The sequence below is a fragment of the Ceratina calcarata genome, unplaced genomic scaffold, assembly GCF_001652005.2.
Source record: "Ceratina calcarata isolate Rehan_Ccalc_2016 unplaced genomic scaffold, ASM165200v1 scaffold143, whole genome shotgun sequence".
Taxonomy (NCBI): Eukaryota; Metazoa; Arthropoda; class Insecta; order Hymenoptera; family Apidae; genus Ceratina; species Ceratina calcarata.
In genome coordinates, this window is record NW_017135443.1 from 100807 (window position 1) to 112833 (window position 12027).

Consider the following 12027-nt stretch of genomic DNA (forward strand, 5'->3'; position numbering starts at 1 on the left):
GCCATGAAACAATCGTAGCATTTTGTCACATTTCCGGTAAATAGCTTCTCGCGATTCGGAAAGAATTATAATTACATTCCGAAAATTCTATCTCGATTTTTTAATCAATTATTCCTTCTTTGTTAAGATTTACTTATTGTTCTGTTCCGTCATTTCGTCGTGAGGCCAAAAGTATTATAAATACGATTACACAGTTGTCCATACAATCTGTGTAAGTCATATTTATGTCTCATTGGTTCCGGATACGTTTGATAGATAAGCTGTATCAGTATCTTTTGTTTTCACCGAAGTTTTATCCTCTTCCACCCATTAACATTCTTTGCATTAGGATTCATCTGGAGAAGATAGTACGGAACGCGCATTTGCAAGTCCGATGCTCACGGATTATGAACCACGGTTTAACAGCACTCTTTTGTATGCCTTACAAACGATTATAGAGCCCTTTAAGATAATTGGTTTACTACAGGACCACACTTTCATCTTATGCGTCACTTAATTAAGTAAAAATGCCTTTTTTTCTTACAGGTTCCTATTTCTGCTTTGACAATCCTAGTGCACTGCAGGATAATTTTGAGTCCGATCTGCATATGTCGACTAGCAAATTTGTTTGGCTTTATTCCATTTACTCGTGGCCGAACGTGATTTTTTGCTTCATAGGCGGATTTTTGATAGACAGCGTGTTCGGTATACGTTTGGGAACAATTGTATACATGGGACTTACTATGATCGGTCAGATAATTTTTGCAACTGGAGCTATAGTCAACACCTTTTGGTTAATGATGCTTGGACGCTTTATTTTCGGGTTTGTTTCCCTTGTAAGTCAATGATCACAGTAAGTGATAACGGGTATTAATTTGTTATCCTTTTGCAGTATCGGTGCAGAATCATTGGCTGTTGCGCAAAATAATTACGCTGTCCTGTGGTTTAAAGGAAAAGAGCTGAATATGGTATTCGGTTTCCAGCTGAGCTTTGCTAGGGTCGGATCAACTGTGAACTTCCTAGTAATGGAGCCAATATACAAATACGTATCTCAGTATTACAAGGGGCCTGATTGTATTGGCATAGTTCTCTTTCTTGCGTCTCTCACATGCGTGGGTTCTATGATCTGTGCTTGCCTTCTTGGTATTATGGATAAGCGTGCCGAGAGATTACTGCGACGGAGCGAGGGGAAAGAAGAACAGCCTGTTAGTTTAACAGATATTAAAGATTTCAAGCCAATATTTTGGCTGATAGCTCTCATTTGCATTGCTTATTACGTTGCGATATTCCCGTTTATCGCTTTAGGCAAGTAAGTGTTAAAAGTTTCCGTAATTATATATCACAGCACACAATATTACGTAATTACTTCCTTAGAGTATTTTTCGAACGGAAGTACGAATACGATCCAACACTTGCGAATGGTGTTAATTCCCTCGTATATCTAATATCGTCTATCGCGTCTCCCGCTTTTGGGTATATCGTTGATAGAACCGGGAGGAATGTTTTTTGGGTGTTTATTGGTATTTTGGCAACGATAGTGGCTCACGGACTACTAGCATTTACCTATGTAAATCCTTATATGTGCATGGTTCTTATGGGATTGGCATATTCTATGCTCGCTAGTAGTTTATGGCCATTAATTGCTCTCGTTACCCCGGAGTATCAATTGGGTACCGCTTATGGACTGTAAGTAAAGCTCAATGCAGCCTTTCATAATTTGGCTTAGACTCGTAATACTATCGATTATTTATTTACAGTGCACAGGCTGTACAGAATCTCGGCTTGGCCGTAGTCTCGATTTTAGCTGGTATAATTGTTGACAAAGGTGGATATTTCATGCTTGAGATGTTTTTCTTGGGATGGTTATGGAGTACGTTTTTTTCATATATTTCGATCACGTAATTAGCAAGTTTCTTATTAATCTCTTATTCAACAGTTTCCCTGATAACCTCAGTTGCAATTTGGGTATGGGACGTGGCAACCAGCGGTGGTTATCTTAATATGACGCCAGGTGAGAGAGAAAAATACGAAGCGCTTCGACGCACACCTGAGAGTCTCGAAAGAGAGAAATTATTATCTCCGGAAAGCACTTCGGATCTTTCTACTGACGATCTCTTGCCATCGCAATCTGATATCAACATTAGAAACCGTTATCTTTCTCGTATCGGAGGAATGGTAATATCTTTCTTAAATTCTGCATATTCTGATAAATTCACGATTGCATAGATGATTTTTGCACTTTCAGGTACCTCCTACCGTGAAACCATCGATTCATCGACCTTTACGATGATGCAGTTTATTTAGAGACAAATTTAAGACATTCAAGTAGCTAAAATTTGTTTAAAAACGCTGTTGAAAATGTTTGCTCACTGTGTCTTCCTCTTACACAGCGTTTAATCTGTGATAATTTCTTAATTGATGCGTTTGAAGACAATTATGATTCATGTGTTAACAAGTTGACGAATGGAGTTCTTGTTAACGAATCAATAGGTCGACGATTATCAAATATTAAAAGATATATAACAAATATTATAGACAACATATAAATTTTGTTTTTTGACAAATTTTAATGATGATACATTTTAAATCACGATCATGTAATGCCTATAACGTGGACTAGTAAATGGATTATTTCCTATCTCCTGCTTAAAAACGTGTATTCGTGTTAAGTAGCTCGTTATTTAAAATCCGTAATTAATTGTAATATATAGACGTGTCCTAATCAATGTTTAATAACGTACAGTTGAATTAATAGAAAAATCATGCGCTTAATCTTGTGTCACTCCTTTCTTATGTATGGATATCAATTCAATTTATATTGTACATTTTTTTGTAATAAAATGAGCGTTTAATTGTCGTAACATTGTACTAAAGAAGAAAATGAAGATCCATGATTTTCATGTTACAAAATGCATAATAAAAAAAATGCTTGACCATAATGAAAATGTTGAATATTTTTCGATCCAACACCTTATGTAATAGTTTAAAAAATTCAATTATGTTCTATTGTGATGGAGAATCCTTATAATGCAAGATAATAGTCGGCAATTACGAGAGTATATTCCTTTACTTCAAAATATTAATTTATTCATTTTTAAAAGACTTTTGATGTGTTATATGATCTGAGTTAATCATGGGCTATGGCATTGGCTATAGCTCAGCGTACTGTCAAGATGCTTACGTATTTGTATTTGTACACCAGCTGTAGTGTGCAACACGTGCGAGCTCGTGGACACATGTACCATACGTAAGCTCGTTCTTTTTACGTGAATTTTCTTCGAAATGGGGGTCCACGACAACGCGGACTCGAAGTACAGCGTTATGGGTACTTCGGGTTTTTCGAAATTGGCACCGAAACGTCCTAATACTGTTGTGTTCAACGAGAATCCGAATAAAATCGCAAGACACGAGGATAATCAACAGAATGTGCAGACGGAAAACACGGATAAAGGAAACATAAGCTTACAACAACAAAGGAAATCGTTACCAGTCTACAGGCTTCGTAAGCGGTAAGTCCAGCATTATTCTCTTTCGTTGCTCGGCTGATTTTTTGTTGTTATCTCGTGCTGCGAACAATATATTCATGCGTGCGTGTGGAACATCGTGAAACAAAATGGAGTACCGTCGACATCGACTGGACGAAGTTAGTAACCTGTTTGTCCACCGCATAGATAGCACCACCGTGCGGATTAAAAAACGCGCGGATTGAAACTGATTCGAAAGTATCATTTTGTTATAATCTGCTATTATCAACGCGCGATGATATAATATTAAGCAGAAGTTATAATTTAGTACGCATTATATTACTCATAATAAGACTCCGAGGAACTTGTGCCTTCTATAAATGCCAATTTACGTGCAAATTACGTATTTACTGTATAAAACCCTTTAAATTTCATTGTTGATAAAATGATGACAACATAGACGTGTTACGGACGTAATCGAATGAACCAGACAAAAATGACTTTTACTTAAAATATTTATTTCTAGATTGTGAGCGCCTTAACATTGAATCTTTTAATTGTTGACATAAATTCATAATCATACTGTCATTAAAATAAAATAATAGAACATATATATAATAATAGGATATAATGTACAACAGAGAATAGTACATCGATTAATGAGCACGGTGAATGAAATAAATATCTGTATCTTGAAAGAATTTTATGTTATAAATAGTAAAATAGTGTTGAATTAATAAATGCTTGGATATTCCTGTAAAAGATGATTGAGAGAAGCATGAATGTATGAGACGAATGGAACACATTTAATACGACGCAACGTAACACGATTTCCAGCCATGGAGGTCATTACTATTCAGAATGTGTTCAACTATTGAGTTCAACAATTTGATCTGTACATACTATACAATATAAGACTCCAAATGTACAGTGAGTCCGATTAATATTCGTACCCATTTTAACATTAATTATTCTTATTATTGCATCGAAGAACTTAATATTCTTTGGGGTGCTGGGAAGTTTGTTTCTAGTTTACTATACAGAATGTCCCAGAAGTTGATGTCACAAATGATTGAATTTATGAATTTAATATGATAATGGAATTATTCTCGAGCACTTTCCTACAATCACTTCAGATTGCTTGAAGAAATCCGCAGACATCACACCCTGATCATAATCGGGGAAACAGGCAGTGGTAAAACCACGCAAATTCCTCAACTGCTTCTCTCATCCGGGATTGCGGGTACATCCGGTTGCATCGGTATAACGGAACCCCGGAGAGTAGCCGCGGTGAGCGTGGCCCGCAGAGTTGCACAGGAACAAGGAGTGGAACCGGGAAAATTGGTTGGCTATTGCGTTCGTTTCGAGGATGTGACTTCTTCGCAGACTAGAATCAAGTACTTAACCGACGGGATGATGGTCCGCGAAGCGATGATCGATGAAATCTTATCAGATTATTCGGTGGTGATCCTTGATGAGGCTCATGAACGATCGGTACAAACCGACGTACTGCTCGGTGTCGCGAGGAGGGCGCAGAATTTGCGAAAGCTGAAAAACCTGCCTCCGCTGAAGCTGCTCATCATGTCGGCGACGATGGACGTCGATAAATTCAGCAAATATTTTCAAGCGCCGGCCGTCTATTTGGAGGGTCGTCAGCATCCGGTTAAAATTTATCACGCTGTAAAGCAGCAAGAGGATTACACGCAAGGATTACATGCCTATATGTTCTCCGCCCTCGTTACCGCTTTCCAGATTCATCGCGACAACCCCGCGAAGTAAGTTACATTTTTCTCATCCTATAAATTCTTATCCTTCACTTCGTGAAGGGAAATCGTCCATATCTGTGCGAAATCAATCTGCGTGATAATATTATCTGTATGAAACAATTGTTTGCATTTTATTTATTTCTTCTGAAGTATTTCAAGGTGTTCATAAAGTAGATAATTGAATGGTGCTGTTTGACTCTGTTCAGTTTTCCTGTAATCTTAACGTATTTATAGAAAAAGCGCATCAAGCGCGAGCACCGAAAAAACATGTATGTAATAAGTTTTAAGAACTGTAATCATTTTAAATTTATCATTCCGTGTTACGAACCTCCCTTACTCGTTATAGGCTTTTTGGTATAGGAATATTCTTCATAGTGCTTAGTTGCGTTCTATTATTCCAAATTGATTGTGCCGTTTGTTGCATTAATTGTGGATTCACCCTCTGAATCACAAATATTGGAAGCATAAGTGATCACGGTACGGATTACCGATAATTGTCGCGATTTTATGACAAACATGCATCGTGTTTAAATGCGTCACATTCATACCGCGATTTTATCTCTATTTCGAGTTTAATTACAATGTTTAGTACGTCAGTTCGAAATTGATATAATAATTTCTATACAAATCTTTTTTAATTTTCTAACTAAACACATTAGCATAAGTATAATCGGTTTAATCCCCTTTAATATAATTCTTAACATTTGATCGCACGTTTCTTCGAACGCGTATTTGCATACCATTATTTTTATTAAATTAGAGGAGCAGATGGTAGAACCGGGGATATGGGATTAAAAGGAAAGACGATGTCTTGAATTTTTTTATTTTTTCACCAGCGAGGATATCTTAGTTTTCCTGACCGGGCAGGAAGAAATAGAAGCTGCTGTAGCGAGCGCGCGACAAGTAGCTAAGCAACTGGATGGAAAGGGTTATCCACCGTTGAAGGTATTCCCATTATATTCGGCATTACCCACCCATCAACAACTGGAAGCCTTTAAACCATCCGTTCCCGGAATGCGAAAACTGGTTATGTCTACAAACGTAGCTGAAACTTCTGTCACCATTGGTGGTGGGTATAAATTAATAAAATTGACAGAAATATTCAAATGTAAAAATAAAATTTTTTCATACATTAGTATCATCAATATTAGCATGCATGTCGCAACTTCGCATTAATTTTGTTTTGATGAAAAATGATAGAATTCATTCTTTATTGAAGTGTCTCTTTGTAAACGACATTTGTAGTTTTTCTCATAGATACTAAGACTGTTAACGTGCTTGTTGAACTCGCTGTGATGCAAACTAAATAAACCGGTTTTGCGAGATAAGAAAAATAATGATTATGAAATATTCGCATAAATGCACTTTGCTTCCTTTCACCACTTTAAGAGTGGAATTTCGAAAAACTAAAAATTGGTTTCTAGTACTATCTTATTTGCCATTCTATGTATAATGTGTAATACAAACACATTAGAGTCAAAGTGGTGTGCTGCAGTATTTCGGAAATGTTAATTTGAATTTCTCTGTTGCGTATTGTAACGCAAAGACAATACGATATAACAGCGGGATGAAATATGAAGCAAATCTAAGCGCGAATACTGAGTTCTAAATACCATACCGCAGCAGATTGTCTCATAAACCTCTGTGAATTAATTTATTAAGTAATATCCTTCTTTGTTCCTTTAAATCGAGTGTAAGCTGATTTCTTTGCTTTAAGCATTCAGAGAAAGAGAGAGAAAGATAATGATAATTATAATTTCTCGTCAATTAATGCATTCTCTGTTTTCCACGTAAAAGTGAGAAAGAATCTCCTTTTTATTGAATGCGAGAGATCGTCCGGTGGCGTGTGTTAATTTGGCAAATTGTTCATCAGAAGGACCAATCTCATTCTCCGCGAGATGGTCCAATCTGCTAATATCGCAAATTCGAACACTCGTTCGTGACAGACTTGATTACTCGCCGCGCTTTCCGTGATTACATTCGCGAAAGGTGGCCGTGTTTTGGCGCGACACATATCTACATATACACGCACGTACACAGATGGTGATTTCCCGATGAAATTACACAGGAATTCGACACGTGATCGACACCGGAGTGGTCAAAGCAAGAACTCATCATCCGACCACCGGATTGGATGTGCTCAGGGTGGAAAAAGTCTCAAAGGCACAGGCTTGGCAGAGAAGCGGCAGAGGTGGCCGTGAAGCGCCCGGCAAATGTTACAGAACTTACACGAAGGAGGATTTTGAGAGAATGAAGGAGATGCCGGTACCGGAGATACAAAGGTGTTCCCTCACGGGAGTAGCATTGCAGCTGCTCGCTATCGGAGTTGATATCACCACCTTTGATTTTATGGACAAACCGCCGAAAGATGCCGTCGACGTAGCGGTGACCTGTTTGGAGAAATTGGGCGCCGTTAAGGGTGAGTCTAGTCGTCCGGAAAGCAAAAGAAATTATAAAGTTCGCCATGAAAATGAGTCCTCGTTTTCCGTTATTTTTAATTTACTTAAGGACGTTCGCGTAAATTTTCTTACATTCTTTTCAAAACTCACAATAAATGTTAATTTAAGTGTATTTTATATGTGCTCGAAAACTGGATACTCGTTACGGAAAGAGAAATTAGATTGGTCAATTAAGCTGGTGGACCAAGATTTTGAGTTTGACGTTAGTTAGGTCAGATTGTTTTACTAATTAAATCGCCCGAACCGTCGAAACGTTTCTTCGTGCCAGCTTGTCGAGTTTTACGAGTTTAATTAACATGTGTTACGTCTAAAAAAATACAGAATTATTAGTTTTAAGTAGCAAGAACTTGGTTCTTCCAGAAAATAAATGTTCTGAAATTCAAATCGGTAACATCGGCTCGTGGAGAAGATATAGGTATCTCAGTCCGTGGAAACAAGACGTTCTCACGTTCTCTTCTGTATTTCTTTTTATAACAGCAATATTTCATATTCCTGCTATAAAAAGGAACGAAAAAGAACCAGATGTTGGTTCTTATCATAGCTGTATCGCGTAGCTACATATATGTACATCGAGAATCGCTACAATTTTATTCGCCAACGTTTACGCTGTCTAAAGCAGCATAATTCGATGATTGATAACATCATTTTGAATACAATTCTTTTCACGTTTTGTCTTCGAGAAAACTTCGGATGAATGATGCGTTTCGTTGCGCGTCACATTAAAATATTTTCATTTCTCTTTCGAATTCAGATTTATTGAGATCTTGAGGTATGTCGCATTATCATATTGAGTAAAACATTTTCATTTTATGTTCGCATGAATAGGTTCTCCGCTGCACTTGACTACACTCGGCAGAACAATGTCCTTATTCCCGTTGGATCCACGATTCACCAAGGCGATTCTTGCATCGGTAGAGCATCAATGCCTCGAAGAAGCCCTCACGGTTATCGCTTTATTGTCGGGAGAATCCGTTTTCAGTGACCCACCCGCGAAGAGACAGCAAGCTTACGTTGCCAGATCAAGGTATCAATTCTGCTTTTTTGTTTTATTTTCGCATCAATGAAAACTATCTTTTTTCCTATCAAATTCTATTAATTCTTTTTTCGTTAAACATAAAGTACCGATAGATAAAATACGTTATTCATCTCACGTAATCGAATTATTTTTGTATAAAATATCCTCCCTTATCCGTTTACAACAGCCAGCGATTTACGAGCAAATCATGATTCGTGTCACGTACGTAAACCGACGACACAAAACAAAAATAAAGAAATAAGAGATTAAAAACGTACGAAAAAAAGAATAAAACAATAACCACGAATCTGGAGCAGAGGTCGTGTATTCCCTTAAACGTAAAACAGATCCGCCGTGCGATGTGATCGATACTCTCGCAGCTTGTTACGCTTGTTTCGTTCGTTCCAGATTCGCTTCACCCGAGGGAGACCACGTCACGTTGCTGAACGTTTTTCGCGCGTACACGAACACGAAGCAGAAGAAGGTCTGGTGTCACGAGAACTTTCTGCATCACAGGAATCTGGAGTACGCTGCGGAGGTGCGACAGCAACTCGCCGCATTGGCGGAACGTGCGAATTTGGAGAAGGCCAGCTGTGGTACGAATACCGAGCAACTCAGAAAAGCGCTCCTCGAGGGCCTCCACGATAATCTCGCTGAATTGCAGAGGGACCAGGCTTACGTCACCGTGAGTACATTCCGCCCTCTTTTATTCTTCTCGCCCTCGTAAAGTCATCGATCATCGATTTCGATTCGGCTCGAACCACTGACTGACAAGGAGGTCAAACTTACGTTATCGTGAATGAATCTCTCGATTTTCATTTGTTTCGTCTTCGAAGAGTTTGATCGTTAATTCTGAATTTGTGTGCAAACTAAAAATGTTCGGTGGGTTTTTCCCAAGTGGGTCAACGAATCGATAGGAATGAGAAAGGGTTTTTTTTTTAACATGTAGAACGGATACATGTCAATTTCAGGTTCGATCAGATTTTAGCTTTATAGATTCTTTTTGCAAGGTTTTTACAAGTTTGTAAAATCGGACATGTATTTTTTAGTATACATGTTCATTCACTTTGGAGAGATTTATAAAACTTTTTCCGAATAAGACAACAAGAAACGTATACTCTTTAATCGCACGCCATTACGGTTCGTACTATCTTCGTGAACTTTTTTCGACGAAGAGAAACAACGTCGCTGTGGGACGAAAAAGTTTGCACTACGAGATTAAGGGGTGAGTTTTTAAACAGAAGAGGTTGGGGTGCGTTTTCTGTTGTCATGCCGAGAATTTGAAGCTTAAACAAATTTCGTTGAAGTATAGGGCGCAGTTGAAATAAGTTTTCTCCGCCGGCGACTAGACAACGAGAATTTAGGAGTAATTGGATTTTTTGTTTGTATAGGTGAGCTCGAAACAGCCGGTCGCTATACATCCTTCCTCGACTTTGCACGGTACCAAGCCACCGTTAATATTATTTACGGAGGTTGTAGCGACTGGAAGATGTTACGTTCGCGGCTTGTCCGTCATTGAGTCCTCGTGGTTAACGGAAAAAGGGCGCCATATTGGAAAACAAGACTAAGCTGATATACAAGTTACCTCTGGATACTATTGGCAAGAACAATTTCGGAATCCTTCTACCTACTAGGACTGTCATAATTAAGGCAAACTGATGAAAATGGTTTTTGTACTCTGTACAGTTGTTTAATAAAAATGACTAACTGTTTAATCAAATGTATGCGTTTCATAATTAGTTGTCTTTTCCTCTTCCTTCCTTTAGAAACATTCTTCGTGTTAATTAGGAAATTTTTTAGTTTAATGTCTCGAAACATAATTAAAATCGACCGTATACATAAAATCATCTCGAGAACCTCCATCAGACGATACAAAAAAATACATAGTCCATTTAAAAAACAATTTTACCATCGTATCTTCACGAACGAAATTTCAAGTTTTTGTAAACTCCTTTGCAAAAACTTTGTCCATCTCCCATTATAATTCAGGAAATAAAGGACTGTCCAGTGTTTCGTGGGACACCCTGTATATCATACCTTTTTTTTCAAAACGCAGACAGTAACGTGTACACGTATGCTTTATTTCTACCGGAAAGAATGAAGCTAGGCACTTGGCTGCATTCCGAAGTCGTTAGCGGCCAAGTAAAATCGATTAATCATAGCTGCAGCGACAACCTGACTGTCTCTATTGCTCCGGTAGCTGTGTTCGTATTTTATATGGCGAAACAAAGAGACAACGGAAGGGATTCGTAACGATCCAGGAAATCGCATAAATTGGTCCAATTCTGCCGGCTTTCCGGATCGATCAATTATGGAAGACAAATAATTCCATCGTGTGTCGCTCGAGCATATGCAGTTTTTCGATTGTAACTACGCTCTATCGCGAACGATTCAGATGATTACGAAGACCGGTGAAACGGTTAATTAACTGTACAAACGGTTTGTTTGACGAGAACGAATACGGAAAGGGTGCACAGCCGTCGCTTGGGGGGGCGCGTGTCATCACAACAGGTGGCCACCTTTACAGAATATCATCACGATACCATGTAAATAAATGTTTCATACTACTATGTACGTGCTGTCGACGCAATTAACTCTTCGCCTTGCGATCTTTTTTATAGTTAAATGAGTTAGTTTTAAAACGGTTTTAAAACGTACTGACGTCTTTGTACGAACGTGAAACGTGTTACTTAACAACGGCATATAGTACAATTTCATTTTCAACGAAAGAAAAATTTTAACATCTTTCTTTCTTTCTTTAATCGATGTCGTAATTAAGTTTCTGTTGATACGCAGCTGATGAAAATTGGTTATTAGAAATGAAAATGAAACGTAATTTCGAATACAAATGGTGCACGGGAATCGCATAATTACTTATTTCATTTGCATCGTATAATTGTCGAATGGACATGGGGCACGGTTGATCGTATCAGCAGCTGATTTCAGTACAAATTGAAATTGCTCGTGTCTTTGACGGTGGAATGAAATTATTTAGCGACCGTTATATCTATGTACGTGTTACCAGTATGGATGATCACTTATTGATCTTAACAAGTTAAGCTGGATTTTGTAGCTTCTACATTAATTACTAGTTTGGTCAGAGAATTATTGAATTCTCAGTCTGTCAATTAACAGATGTTTAACATCGAAAAAGTTGTAAATCAGATATTTTCTTTATCGCAATATTTATTAGCGCATACATTAAGTTAATGATATATAATTTAACATACAAATACAGAGATTCTTAAACTAGATCGTAGTTCTTCGCTTGGTACCGTTTCCAAAGACTTTGAAAACGCTACCAACCCAGGTCTCACCGCGTGGAGGTAACTACGTTCGAGACC

The 12027-nt window shown here is 38.0% G+C and overlaps 2 protein-coding genes and 1 long non-coding RNA gene across 4 annotated transcripts in view; 2 read left to right on the top strand and 1 right to left on the bottom strand.

The window, feature by feature from the left end:
- LOC108630608 (major facilitator superfamily domain-containing protein 1) overlaps positions 1 to 2924 on the top strand; it is a 5821-nt gene extending 2897 nt beyond the window's left edge. The window contains exons 1-7 of one of the 2 annotated variants that reach the window (XM_026818497.1): positions 7 to 414; positions 526 to 802; positions 872 to 1288; positions 1354 to 1665; positions 1737 to 1849; positions 1916 to 2154; positions 2225 to 2924. In XM_026818497.1, coding sequence (XP_026674298.1) covers positions 225 to 414; positions 526 to 802; positions 872 to 1288; positions 1354 to 1665; positions 1737 to 1849; positions 1916 to 2154; positions 2225 to 2269 — 1593 coding nt within the window. In that variant the 5' untranslated portion in view covers positions 7 to 224 and the 3' untranslated portion in view covers positions 2270 to 2924. Of the gene's footprint in view, positions 1 to 6; positions 415 to 525; positions 803 to 871; positions 1289 to 1353; positions 1666 to 1736; positions 1850 to 1915; positions 2155 to 2224 lie in introns of those variants that run through there. The other variant, XM_018033982.2, reaches the window with a different exon arrangement.
- The window catches only part of LOC113465074 (uncharacterized), a 19418-nt gene extending 14847 nt beyond the window's left edge, over positions 1 to 4571 (bottom strand). Inside the window, exon 1 of the long non-coding RNA XR_003389906.1 lies at positions 3467 to 4571. This is a non-coding gene — a long non-coding RNA (uncharacterized LOC113465074). The remainder of the gene's footprint in view (positions 1 to 3466) is intronic.
- ath (ATP-dependent RNA helicase DHX33) lies at positions 3262 to 10403 on the top strand. The gene is made up of 7 exons (XM_018033970.2): positions 3262 to 3488; positions 4580 to 5218; positions 6046 to 6278; positions 7278 to 7628; positions 8494 to 8692; positions 9092 to 9368; positions 10075 to 10403. The coding sequence occupies exons 1-7, from the start codon at positions 3262 to 3264 to the stop codon at positions 10249 to 10251; spliced, it is 2103 nt and encodes a 700-aa protein (XP_017889459.1). The 3' UTR covers positions 10252 to 10403.
- The last annotated feature ends 1624 nt before the right edge of the window (positions 10404 to 12027 follow it).

What these genes read in the sequence shown, in the direction of transcription:
- ath (XM_018033970.2), top strand. Translation starts at nt 3,262, where the DNA reads ATGGGGGTCCACGACAACGCGGACTCGAAGTACAGCGTTATGGGTACT. An exon ending in GTCTACAGGCTTCGTAAGCG is followed by an intron (nt 3,489 to 4,579) that starts GTAAGTCCAGCA and finishes CAATCACTTCAG; the next exon opens with ATTGCTTGAAGAAATCCGCA. An exon ending in GCTTACGTTGCCAGATCAAG is followed by an intron (nt 8,693 to 9,091) that starts GTATCAATTCTG and finishes CGTTCGTTCCAG; the next exon opens with ATTCGCTTCACCCGAGGGAG.